At 36.7% G+C, this 13,828-nt stretch overlaps 2 protein-coding genes across 10 annotated transcripts in view; both read right to left on the bottom strand.

Moving 5' to 3' along the window:
- The window catches only part of LOC105062093 (ankyrin repeat domain-containing protein 26-like), a 27,428-nt gene extending 26,997 nt beyond the window's left edge, over positions 1 to 431 (bottom strand). The window contains 1 exon segment of the mRNA XM_074358001.1: positions 411 to 431. Coding sequence (XP_074214102.1) covers positions 411 to 431 — 21 coding nt within the window.
- LOC141576022 (putative coiled-coil domain-containing protein 144B) overlaps positions 1 to 13,828 on the bottom strand; it is a 15,364-nt gene extending 1,536 nt beyond the window's left edge. Inside the window, exons 1-9 of one of the 9 annotated variants that reach the window (XM_074358176.1) lie at positions 13,736 to 13,828; positions 12,305 to 12,434; positions 11,837 to 11,898; positions 9,230 to 9,323; positions 8,046 to 8,127; positions 7,386 to 7,414; positions 7,124 to 7,196; positions 2,583 to 2,656; positions 411 to 1,436 (exon numbers count right to left, since the gene is read on the bottom strand). In XM_074358176.1, the coding sequence (XP_074214277.1) occupies positions 447 to 1,436; positions 2,583 to 2,656; positions 7,124 to 7,196; positions 7,386 to 7,414; positions 8,046 to 8,067 (1,188 nt within the window). In that variant the 5' untranslated portion in view covers positions 8,068 to 8,127; positions 9,230 to 9,323; positions 11,837 to 11,898; positions 12,305 to 12,434; positions 13,736 to 13,828 and the 3' untranslated portion in view covers positions 411 to 446. Of the gene's footprint in view, positions 1 to 410; positions 1,437 to 2,582; positions 2,657 to 7,123; positions 7,197 to 7,385; positions 7,415 to 8,020; positions 8,128 to 9,229; positions 9,324 to 11,836; positions 11,899 to 12,304; positions 12,435 to 13,735 lie in introns of all 9 variants that reach the window. The other 8 variants (XM_074358177.1, XM_074358175.1, XM_074358182.1 and 5 more) reach the window with 8 other exon arrangements.

The following is a 13,828-nucleotide window of genomic DNA, read 5'->3' as shown; positions in this document are numbered from 1 at the left end:
AAACAAACAAACAAACCTTGAGCTTATTATATTTCCTAAGCCATTTCACTTGCATTTATTCTGGCTCAGAAGGTCACGTGGCACACAGCTGAACTACTTTCCCACTTCATATGAAAGACTGACACAGAGACTTATGTTGATTAAGGAACCAAACCCAGGAAAATACTTCCCTGAATTCCTGTTATTTAGATGGCAGAAATAGTCTGTTTCTACACAATTACATATTTAGATCACCCCCATTTTATACATAAGCTATTTTCCTAAGTGGAAAATCAGATCAGATATGGATCAGAACGGAAGAGATGATTGATAAAGAGAAAAAACACAGTAGCAGCATAGGAACCTCTACCTCTTTTTGAAGCTGAATTTTCTTTTTCCAAAGCCAGGAATTCTACTTGTAACATGCTTACCTCATTCTTAAACCTTTGCATATCTTGGTGTAACTCTTAGATATACTTTGTTCTGTTACCACTTGATGGAGAAGAACTCACATTTCCTAATTTGGGGTCCATGATTTTAGAGTTATTAGCACCGCAGTTATCTGCAAGCAATGGCTTCTGGAGCTGGTCTTGTATTGGTTTGGTTTTCTTGTAAGTATTTGAAACAGCAGACATAGCGTGACTTTTTATCTGAATCATGTGTTTCATCTCACCAGGGCGGGAAAGCCACAGGCCAAAAAGGCTTTCTGGGTCACTGACCTGAGGTGCGTGTCCAGTGTCTGATTTCCAGGGAGCACTCTGGCTCCTTTTCTGTTTTCTTTTCGTATCAAACTCTTGGTCTTCTTCCACCAGAAGTCGGACTCGGTTCCTTACTTCATTTGCTCTATCATTATAAAAACCCTCCTCATTTTTATTAAAAACATGTTCAGTGTATGGTTCACCATTTTCAGTTAACTTATTTTCATTTAAATAAAGTTTTGAAGATGACTGGCAGCCATACTTTGCTGAACCAGACTTGGAGTAAGATGGAAAAACATTTTCAAGACTGGGCTCTTCGTGTGGAGGGAACGCCTGGAATTCAGAGACGGAGGCTCCAGGTGCATCTTTTTCCTCAGAATCACATATATTATTTGTCACATTGGAACATAGTTCCTTTAAGTCACCATGTAGTTCAGAGTTGTCATGTAGTGACTCTGCCTTACGATGAACAGTAATTTTGCATTTTTCACGGATTTTACTGACTTTCTGATTTAACTCCTTTGTGATAAATTTTGTATTATTTTTCCAGTCTAATTTGCCTTTTTTGACCCACATGTCCTCATGCTTCTCCACACAAGAATGTTTTGAAGATACAGGTACGTCCTTTCTGTCCTGTTCCTTATTCATTCCTGGTTCTCCAGGCATTTTTTGCAGATGCACAGGTGAAAGATTAATCTGCCTGATTTGACCTTCAGATTTCTTTTCTTTCACAGTACATGCTTGTAAAACACATTTATCCTTAAGTAGTCAAGTACGGATAAAGAAAAATTAGAAAATAATTAAAATTTAACAAACTTCTTAATCTATGTTTGGCTACTCACAAACAAAGAAGTGAAAAATAACTTGCCTTAGCCTTGAAATAGGAGAAAAATAGGAACTCAGAAACCTAACTTTGTCACTGTTTGTTTCAACTAAACAATTCATACATGTTAAATCTACCAAGAATTAGAGATTAGGTTTTTAACATTACAAAGGCTTCCTCACTAAAAAATATTTCACCTCTCATACCTTAAATAGTGAGCCCCTCCAGTGCATGTAAAGATTTTTTAAAAAGGACTAATAACTGGAGAAAAGGCAAACTGTAAATTATTAGGAGCCAAAATCAATTAACATCAATCAGAAAGAGGAAAAAATTCCTAAATTTTAATGCAAACTATATACTATGATAGTGATCTATCTCAATATGTATTCTCTGCATCCATCCAGGTGTATTATACTCTAATATTCACTAGTGAGAGTGAATAAAAGAATTTTTAATAATATTTACTGATTTCCAACCCTGAAATGAAATAAATTAGAAAGGTTTTCTTTGTTCCGTAAGAGCAAAGGTCCAATCCTGGAAGGTTTGATTCTCTTAATAGGCAGTTGGGTTGACTCTATGACCCCTATTCTCTCCTTGATTGTAGATTCTGAAATCAAATACATAGAGATCACAAGACAGAAGAAATCTTTCATCTTGGCATCAATGACTTGCAATTTGAAATTGCAAATTTTGGACCACTGGGAATGACTGTTCCTTACATGAAACTAACTTAGTGGCCATCACTGCTATATTGTTTACAATTTCAACTACTTAATCACATGATTTAATATTTGATATCACCTTCTTTATCATGTGAAGAAGTTATAAAAATGGAAGAAGTAAACAATATTCAGGAAGGTTTTTTGCCTCAATTCCAAGGATAAAGTTTAACTATAAATTATTATAGACCCTAATGATACTTTAAGCTTTGTAACTAGATAAAATGCTATTAAAAACTAAATATTAAATAATTATTTATTGACTCTAAAAGTCTAGTTTGAAAGGCAATTTCTTTTGAACTGTGTTATTAAAGCACAGAAAACAATATTAAACCAGAAATTTAAATTTACATTTTTACATACCTGTGACTGGTTGTTTTCACTTCCATCAAGTCCTTCTTGCTCTTCCTTAGATGTCATTTCTAAGTCTAGGTCTGCTGAAAAATGAATATGCTTAATTAAAATTAACTACTTAGAACAGCTAGATGAAAGGCATCATCTTCATAAAAACAGATAAAAAAACATTTCATCAATTGACAGTTTAAATTAAGCTTAATCTTTAGCTGAACATTTACTTCTTTAAGAAATACTTCTAATTATCTAAAACTTCAACAAAGTATTTGGGAAATACTAGATATTACCAGATTAAAGGCACATAAACATTTCAAAGTTTCATTTGCAAATTCATCCACCAGACATGAATAAAGCAAAGAGAAAGAGAAAAAAATTTAAAAATACACTAGAAATATACAAAGTCACAATAGACTCTATTCTGTACCTCCTAACTACCTTTTTAACAACATACCAAGCTTCAAGAGCAATGCTATTCATGGTCCCCAAAATTACTGTTACTTTTTATGCTTTTATCTTTCCTTAATCTGAAATGTTTCCCTCTATTGTTCTGACAAATTCGTTTTCCTCTTTTAAGACTCAGCCTGCTTTGTGAAGTCCTCCTTGATTACAGCTATCTTTCTACAGAGACACAGGGATCTCTTCCCTTGGAGCTACCTTGGTACTTCACAGATTTTTCTAGTGTATCTTCATCAGCTGAGCTGTAAACTATTTCTTTACATGTCTATCCTCTTTGCTCCTATGCTGTAGAGGACAAACTCTTAAAAGTACCTTTGTATAAACAGTCTTTATTTATTTCACTCAATAATTACTTATTGAGTTCCTGCTTTAGCAGTAGGCACTGGAGTTTACAGAAGAATGTGGATAAAAGGTGTCAGGGATGGCTTTTCTAGAGAGAATGCCTGAGCTAAGACTTCAACAGTGAGGTCAGCCAGCTTCCCAGGAACGCGGGTCAGGAAAGGAAGAGAGCATGCAAGGCTGGGCAGCAAGGGAGAGATGCACACGAGAGGGTCAATATTTGTGTGAAATACAGGGCAGGTGAGGAGGGCACCACCAGCAGCTCAGAACACCAGAGCAAAGGACAGACAGAGGGCGCTAGAGATGGAGAGCCAGGCAGAAGTCAGACCATGAAAGCCTTACCTGTCCCTGTAAGGTGCCTGGACATTAATATGCTTTAAAGAGTGTTTCATGGTCATGTGTGCATTTGAGATAGATCACTCTACGTGCTGCAGGAGGGATGAATTTAAAGGGCATAAAAATAAATGGAGGGAGACAAATTTGAAGGAATTGATAATGTAAAAAAAAAAAATAATAAGATGCAGGCTTGAACTGAGGGAATGTTTCCAGAAATATTTAGGATTTAAGATTATCAGGGCCCAGCACAGAATCTTTATTAAATAAATAAATGCATGACTACTGGGTCCCTGGAGAACTAGACTCTGTTTATTACTTTATAAAAGATATCAACTGAGAAGAGACATGATCTGCATGAACTATTTTCAGTTGCTTCTATTTCTGTTGTAGTTTTTCTGTTTCACATTTTCCCGTGTTGAGGGAGCTCATGTAGGTGTCTTAAGTCCTGCTTTCTGGATCTCCCAAGCTCATGAAGAAACAAGAGCAAACAAGTCACTTGTTTGGTTTAAAAAAACTTTGAGTTTATAGCTTGTAGTCACTACTATAGAAGATAATTGAGAATCTTTTGTAAATATGACATTAATTCTACAGATAAGGAAAGAAAAGAAGATAAAACTATAGGAGTAGAAAAAATATTGTACGATTTATTACTACAGCTCTGATCATATCACTGATTAAGGTACTAAATTAATTGGTATATAAAGTAGAACACATATTAGATGTGGTTAACCAACAGACTGGGTATCCTAGAAGAACTAGAATTGATAGTCCATATATTCTTTTTAAGTGATAAAGCACTCCTTAAAAACCAATATCCTTTTTGACCTATCAATCCATCAAAAATAATAAAACAAGCTGATATACTATGTGGACAGTTAAGAAGGAGGTTCTGTGTAGCAAATTCCCAATGACTGCCGCTACCACTGGGAAAGCCACTTCTAAAATACAGAAAGTCATAGAATATACTAGAAATATTTTGATATTTATTTGCAGAGATTCTTTTTCAGTTACACTGAATATAGCTACAACTAATACTTATAAATTCAGAGCAAGATAAAAATAAAGCTAAGAAACCATACTTTGAGAAGGGAATCTTTGGATGTCCACCTAGGTTTCCCAACTAGTCACAAAGCTCTAGACATCATCCTCCTACCCACTCTCAGGAGTGTGCTAAATACTAGTCTGAACGAACTTACTTTCTCCTAACCCTCTTTGCTATTTAATATGCTGCTTTGGTCAGAGGATAAATGTAAATGTCATGCCAAAAGGTATTGTCTGGTTGTAGGTTGCATAAAAGGAGTAAACACAAAGGAGATCCTGCCACAAAGTGATTTCTGCAAAGTCAGAGTGTGGTGAAGCCACACACAGGTGGACAATATCTAGCTCTCTGTGCTGCTTTATTACCTTCCTTGCTGCTGCTGTTCTCAGACAGCTGTGATTCACGCAGGCCACAGAGCACTGCATTTTCTGACAGAGACACGGCTCCAATATTCATCTGGTCTTTATCTACTAGGGCCATCTGCCTCAGTTCTGTGGGTGCTGACTGGTCTGTGGTCACTGATTGTGATACCAACGGACATTTATTGACTTTCAAGTGCTGGGCTCTTTGACCAGCCGCATTGTTGGGTCTCAAACTAGTAGAATCCCCGTCTGAAGAGTCCGAAAACAAAGTTTCCACTTATTAGAATGTGAATAACAATACCAGCTTGACTAACTTGTACAAATTCTCTTTCCAGAGCAGCAGCCCCACATCCACAGCCCCACATCCTCCTCTCCCCCCAAACACACTGCTCCTTCCCAGCTGGTTGTGCTTTACATGTCACTGCTGTTCACATAGGGAACCACTGTCTCTCTTTTTTCTACTTTTAATTCTCTAGTATTTCTTATTTGGATTCACTCACACTCTCTATTAAACAGTCTATATTCCATAAGAGCTTTATGAATAATTAGGATTCTTCAACATATGAATTTTTTCATTAACAAAATGTATGTCTAACCAGCCATTTACTGGACGTTTAAATATGCATGGCAGTATTGTGTCCTAGAGACATGGGCTTTAAGAAAACTTACTGAATGGTACTACTTTAATTACAATGAGCCAGTCTTTCCTCAATGTATCAATATCTTCAGAATTCTTTCCTTAAGGCTTGGATAAACATCATAAATTTATTTAAGAAAGGATAGCCTTGAGTGACTAATTTTTTCCATATAAAAATAGGATAAGTCTAGGTACAAACTAGATCCAAACAGTACAGAGTGCCATGAGACAGGAAATATGTAAAAAATGTTTTCCTTTTTTTTAAAGAATTAAGTTGTCAGATTTACACTTTTTAAGACAAGTTAAAGAAAAAAAGGTAAGAAATGTAGAAGTGAAATTTAAAGCCCATTTCATCACAAGGGCCCCTTTATCATTTCACATCCATGAACCCTGTTTAAAACAGCAGTTCTCAAATGTCATCTGAGAAGCCCTGGAGCCCCAAGTTCCCTCCATCTAGGGAGTCCACGAGGTCAAAACTATTTTCACAATAATACTGAATGCTATTTTCATTCTCATTCTCTGTTAAGTGTGCAGTGGAGGAGTTTTCCAGATACATGACATGTGATAACATCATAGCTCTAATGGCTAATGGAATGTTTGTGTGTGCTTGTATTTTAAATCTTTCAGTTTTATTTTATAATATACTAAACATCAATAGATACAATCCCACTTAAAAATTCTTCAGAATTCTCAATTTTTAATAGTATAAAAAGAATCCTAAACCCCAAAACTTTCAGGATTATTGTTTTAAAATATCGTGTCTACCAAATATTAAGGTAGGACTAATTACTTCCATCATTTTTAATAATCAAAGACACCACCCCCTCCCCCCCACACACACTGCTAATCAAAACATCCAGTTGGCTTAAGATCTTTGGGGTAGGGAAATAGCTCAGTGGTAGAGCACATGCTTAGCATGCACAAGGTCCTGGGTTCAATCCCTAGGACCTCCATTAATAAATAAATACAGAAATAAATAAATATCATCAATGTGACAGCACTAAAATAATTAAAGTGAAATATGACTGACATGTTAGCAAGTGAAGCTTTACCCTATGTAAAGGTCAGAATTCAGTTAAGCATTTTAAATCTCTGGAAAAACCTTAGAACTTAATAATCAATCTCTCAGAATCCCTAAGAAATATAGGGATTCCAAATTGAGCACTTCAGTGTCTCCCAAAATCAATAGAAACATCTGAGTCAAAGCTGACATTTTAAAAAATCTTTTTCTTATGCTTATATATTTTTTTCAATCATGGATGCCAATAATAACATCTGCCTTATTTATGTCATCTTTCAATTAAATTTGAAAAAAAATGAAAGGAATTAGGAATAAGAAGACTGTACTTCATTTGAGTTAAATTTGTATTGCAAAATTTACCTGATTTGAATGTTTGTAAATTCTTCATTCCTCCTGTTTTATTAGGAACAGAATTTTTCACTCCAACTGCAGGCTGAATGGTTTTTGAAACAAACCAATTAATAATGTACATTTGATACAATCTGTAGCAATAATTCAAGGGGTGGAGGGTCTAGCTCAGTGGAAGAGTGCCTGCTTAGCAGTGCATGAGGTCCTAGGCTAAATTCCCAGTACCCTCATTAAAAAAAAAAAAAAATCAAGATAAGAGTATAAAAGTTTTTACCTTCAAGTGAGGATGCATTTCAGTAGAATCTAAAAGCCAAAAGGGACACATAATCAATTACATGTAAATATGAAAGCCAACTATCAATTTATGCGGAGTTAGTACTGAGCGCAATCTTCATGCTTGCTTTGGAAATGAATACATTAGGTTTCGGTGTTTTGTTTTTGAGGGGCAGTTAGGACAGCAACAAGACCGAAATATGAATCCATTATAGATACTGAATAAAGAACAGGAATATAGGTTTAACAAAACATGCAGTTAAGATTTCAAAAGTACGATTATGTTTCAAATGACTTTATAACATAGAAACGTGCACATATACCAATGTGAACGTGCTGCCTGAGGAGAAGAAAAGCGAGCTTTAATTAGAAGAACAAATCATGGCTCCAAGAAGACAAATGTGAAAGCTGATGGTAAAATGCAACAGCACAGCTTTAATGCGACTGACACCATTAGACTACAAGTATTTATCATGCTCTTCAATTTGTCCTATAATTTAGGAAGTCCACAGTTGTGATGGCAGTTCATTTGAATGTGCAATTCACTTATCATCAGAGAAAGTGTGATGAATTGATCAGATTGGATACACACTTGTAGAATAATAGCTCATAAAAATATTCATTTTTTTTCCATACCCACATGGGCTATTGGTATGCCTACATTTCTTGGATCCTCTAGCCATCGAAGTTTCTTGATCCACTCATGCAAGAAAGAACGTATACTGAGTTTTCAATATTGAAATCTGATGATCAAAAATAAAATTTAATTGCCACAGAATTATTAGATATTAAAAGTCTTTTATATTTCAAAACCTGTGTAGTATTCACTGAAAATAACAACTTTAACATTTATGGAATGAACCTTATTAATTTCTTGTTTCCTCTAAACACAAGTCTACCCTCTGAGCATGGTCTGAAGACCGGCAAAAAGGGCATCTCCTAAGCTTGTTAGAAATGCAGACCCACTGCTCAGAATGTGCACTTTTCACTGGGTGACTGAGTAAAATTTGAGAAACTCCGGTCTATACTGAGTCTGCTTCTACAGCACTTGGACTTAACTGATCCTTCTGAAATCCATCCTCACGCGCCTCACTGTAACACTTCCCCAAAAGCTGCATCAGAAGTTGCAGACTTTCCAACAGACCCTTTACCAGGCTCCAGCTTTCCTGACCTCCCCGGAATGCACCCTGCTCTCTTCCTCTTTCCCACTCTTCTGTTGGCCTGTGAGACACCATCCTATAAGGCAGCAACATGCTGCATGACACGAAGTTCCGGACATTTAAAGCTGACCACACATGCCTGTGCTCACCCACGGCAGGCACACCCAGCTCTGCGTGATCAGGTACTGCAGTCCTCACCGCCTTCCTAATGATCAGGGGGGCGGGGAAGTGGAATATTCTGCTGTGCTTCCCGGACAAGCTTTGGTGCTGGAAGAAGCTAAGCTCACTTCATACCCATCTCATTTCAAACACTCCTCTTCCTTCTTCTAAAGAACTATTCTATATTACCACCTCCTGCCAGGGACCCCCCTCCTTTTCCTTCATTTACTCCCCTCCTCCCTGCCTCTCTCATTCTTCACTCCCTCCTTCCTTTCTCCTGGTTTCCTGACTGTCCTCAGGTCAAAGAGCATCTTGAAAGAAAACTAACAACTGAGCTCCTCAAACAGCATTCTAGTTTAATCTGTTGCTGACATCTGATAAGATATACAATCTACCTCCTTTTCTCCTCTTTTTTTCCTCACTATACGTTCAACAGGTGATTTTCTTTGGCTGAGAGAATATATCCAAATTCATGTTTTAAATCAACATTCTGTCAAATGACTTTTTTATAAAATACAGTGCTTACTTTCTATTTGTCCATTTAATGTATTTTTTTCTCCTTGACCTGCAGCTCCAGATAAATGATCAACATGGTTCGGTAGTTGAATCTTGGAGGTACTCTGTTAAAATTAATATTAATAATGAGTTGCATAAAGATTTCCTAATCCCTTTCTAAGAAAATGCTTGTGTTTCCTACCTTATTATTATTATTTTTTAATTTCCTACTTTAAAAGCAATTAGATTTAAAAACAAGATAAGCATATCCTAGAAACCCAAACATTTAAATAGAAAATTTCATAATACACTCTCGAGATCAAGTCTATCTTTTATCTTCAGTTGGCTTTTGACTCTGTAAACTGAGCATGGAAAGCCAGAGCAAATATTTTCACAGACAATATACTGACTTATGTGCAGACTTCAACAAAGAATTAACTTCAAAACACCTAACTCCATTTTGCATTCCTTGACAAAAGAAGAGGACTTTTTTTTAAAATACGTATTTTTATATGTATAACTGAATTGCTTTGCTGTACACTTGAAACTAACATTATAAACTGACTACACTTCAATAAAAAATAAAATTAAAAATATACATATTTAACTATATTCTTTAATAAGTATACATGCTATAAATTTAAAATGTTTCTTAGGGCAGATATTGTCTTTAGTATTAAAATAACATACTTGGCATGAAAAGAAGCCTTGGAGTCTGTCATTTTGAGTATTAACAGAACACTGTGGAAACTGCTACACTTCAGTAAACAAAGGCTTAGCAGAATCTAACTATTATTTGATAAAACTTTTATTGATAGGGAAAATAGTTGAATAAGGTAGCAAATTAGAAAGAAAAACATTTATGTTTAAATTAACACCAGACAAATTTTAAATGTAGTTATGCAGCTCTTCAAAAAAGTACCATAAGATTTACTTTAATATGGGAAGAATAAGAACACTGTTTAGTGACCATCTGCATGTGCCAGGCCCTTATGATGCACATTCTCTTTTCTACACACAACGATAATAAAAGTGATTCTAAGGACGGACCCACTTGCTGCTTCCTGGCCACTCCAACATGCTGGAGCACCGTGATGAGCAGACGGGACCCGCTGTTCTCTCTGCCCGGAACATCCCTGCCCTGGACCTTCTTGTGACTGGCTCCTTCCTGTCCATCACCTGGCAGCTTTGGTCACACTCAGCTCTTTTCTGACTACCTAAATTCCACCCTTACTCCACCCCAGTCCTAACTGCAATCTCCCCCACTGTTGTCTAACCTAAAGCTCTCCACGTTCCTTATATGAAGGACTTACTGTCCCTGAAAAACGGTTCCTGTTTACTTGTTCTTCTGTTCCTGCCACTACAGCCTAACCCCTCAACTGCTACATTCAGTGTCTAACTGCCTGATGCATAGCTGGTGTTCAAGAACAGGAATTTATTTAAGCTCAAAACATCTAAAATCCCCAGAGGGCGTCAAGTACCAAAGCACTACATACCTATCGGAGATGTCCGATAACAGCCCACCGACACTCAGCATACCCCAAATGAGAAATCCCGTGCCCACTCTAACTTTCCCATTTTATCATCCTTCAGATTTAAAAAAGTGTCCTCAACATTTTAGTAGGTCACTGGTGGCCACTGCCATCATTCTGTCTTACATTTCTATAGCACCCTTTACAACTGACAATGTGTTTTCACATTTGTTACCACATTTTTGTTCATGACACATAACCTGAGGGGTAGGTGTCAGTACCATGTTTTTGAATGAGGTCACTGACATTCAAACAAGTCAGACCAGTTTTTCCAAGATCCCACAGTGGATCAGAACCAGGATGCTACCACGTCTGCTGACTTCAAGTACAGTGCTGTGCCACTAGGCAGGAGCTGCCAAGATCCAAGGGCTCAGGCTCTTCTGACCTCTTTCCATGGCTGTCACCTTGGAATAGGTCATCACTACCCTGCACTTAGCTTCCTTCAAGTCCGGTCACCATAAAGGTACTCAGTGTACGCTATTTTCCCTGCCCAAAATGGGCTGTCCTCAGTAAAACATCACTCAACCAAACTGCTGGTATTTTAACCCCACATATTTATTACTATTCCCCATGCTTTTGCTTCTCCTGAAATGTTCGTTGCAGATCTACCTGACAATCCAAACATAATAATACTTTCAAGTCACAGGCACTGTCTTTTCAAGGTCAAAGTGGTTAAACAAACAAACAAAAACACTTTTTTTTTTTTTAATGCAACTTGTTTCTCTCTGAATCTCACTAAGAGTTTTACACATCCATTTATAACAAAGAAACAAACATCTGGTCACAGGCTGACCAAGAATAATTCATTAGTTTTCAGAAAATGTAACTTCAGAGCCCAAACCTATTCCCTGTGACTTCTAAGCCTTGGTTTTTGCACTACATATACCCGTTTCATTAGGTGAGTCTGGAAAATTAACAGAAGTGCACTCTGCAGTGGTATGACATGTAGCGTGGAATGATTTTACTAAGTGTAGGTTAAAAATATGAGGGAAAAATTTTGCTGGGCAAATGCAAAAGTGAGAAAGTAAAGTCAAAACATCCCTCCATTTATGTTTTAACATCATGCAATGCTTATATTTGAAAATAATAATAATAGAAGACAGTACCTCAGAATCCCAGGATGGTTCCACACCTTCCTTTTCTCCTAATCCTAATGCTGAGGCTGCACCTACAAAATGCAGTCACAGATACATTAATGAGAACACGTACCACTGGGAAGTTTAAATACGTATATAAGTCTATCTCCATTCATGACTATGTCAATAAAATAAAGTGGCAGGAAAGAATTTCAGAGGGTTGAAGCATTTTCTGGAAGAAAACTTGGTCATAGTTGGGATATTTATGAAGAAAGGTGGCAAAAGAAAAACACTTAAAAGAAATGGTTATCATCTTTGGATCTACACACTTCAGATTGTTTACATTAGTTTATTTTTTTTTTAATGGAGGTACTGGGAATTGAACCCAGGACCTCGTGCATGCTAAGCATGTGATCTACCACTGAGTTATACCCTCCTTCCTCCAACCATACTAGCTTTTAAGCATAGAAGAAAATCCACAGATATACACTAGCTTACCACCTTTGTCATTTTTGTGTGCTCCATCAATAGAGATCAATTTGCTATGATCTGCTTGCTCCTTTAGAACACGGTGAATAGTCAGAGTGCCGTTCTCTTTTCCCCCAGTTTTTGGCTTTGCTGCTTCTTCCTATAAAATATATATATTTTTCTTCCTATAAAATATATATATATATAACAAAAACCCAACTTCAGAAAACATCATATTCCTACACTTGGTCATTCAATCAATCAGTCAGGAAGACAACATATATTTACTGTATCCATCAGATCATAGGCATTATCCTGGGAGAAGCTGGCAATATATATAAAAGACAGATTCTGCTCTATATTCTAGGAGAGGTAGAGACACATGAAAATGAATCAACACAGACAAGTATCATTCAACAGCTCTACAACTGAAGTGAACAGATACAGTAAAGGCACAAAGGAGAGAAGAGACTTGCTGCGTGTCAATAGCTCCGGGAAAGCTGGGAAGGCCAGACTGTGTCTTAAAAGACAGACCGGGTGCAAAGAGCGGATGTGAAGGGGATTCTAAAAAGGGCAGCCTGAGCCGAAGGTCGAGGTGTGAAACAGCATGAGAAGTCACATGGAAAACTAGAACTCAGTTACTGGGGACGGAATGGAGAGACAAAATTTGCTAGATTAAATATAAGCCATCACTTCATCAGTTTAAATGTGAGGATTTCTAAAAAAAGAAATAACTTCAAGTTAAAACTAACTTCCATAGGGAACTATATTCAATATCTCGTAAAAAAAAATTTAATGGAAAAGAAAAAAAGAATTTAGATATATACACATATATGTATAATCAAATCACTTTACTGCACACCTGTAACTCATACAATATTGTACATCAACTACATATCAATTAAAAAAAACTTCTATAGCCAAAAAGAAAAAAGGTGAGGATCAAATTTTCTTTCCATTGTTCAAAAAATCATCTATATGTCCTTCAGAAGAGTCTGAGCATTTTCCATGACCTGACTTTTCCTTCTCTTAATTTGAATTTGAGATTATTTCCATCATAATTTGTACATAGAGCTCCTGCTCTCACGTGATCCCACTATTTCTGCTGTGCTTGTGTAATAATCTCTCTCATTTTGACGCTCATTTATCTTTATATTAATCTTGTCCTTATTAAATGAATCCTTCCCCTTTGTACTCCTGCCCATCTTCATATTCGTCCAGCTGTTCTTTTCAGCTGCTTTCTTATTCTTTCCTTTCTTAATGGCACAGTTGAGAACTGTTTATTGCCACCAACCTTTACAAATCTCAGTTCTGCACATGTGCCTCTCTTGTTATCACAGTTTTCTATTGTGATCTTGAGGACTTCCATTTCTGTGTAGGATCCTTTTCATCCCCATGAGAATCAGGGGGACAGTATGTGAAAAAGCATAGGAAGAAAAAGTTAAAAATAAAACGACTTACCTCTGTAACACCAAGGACTGCTGAAGACGTGAGAGGTTCTGGTGCTGGGAAGGCAGGATGAGAAAAGCCTGGAACTTTGGTTGATGGTTGGGG

The sequence above is a fragment of the Camelus bactrianus genome, chromosome 35, assembly GCF_048773025.1.
Source record: "Camelus bactrianus isolate YW-2024 breed Bactrian camel chromosome 35, ASM4877302v1, whole genome shotgun sequence".
Classification (NCBI taxonomy): Eukaryota; Metazoa; Chordata; class Mammalia; order Artiodactyla; family Camelidae; genus Camelus; species Camelus bactrianus.
Note: the sequence above shows the minus strand (reverse complement) of the source record. Positions and strands in the feature narration are given on the sequence as shown.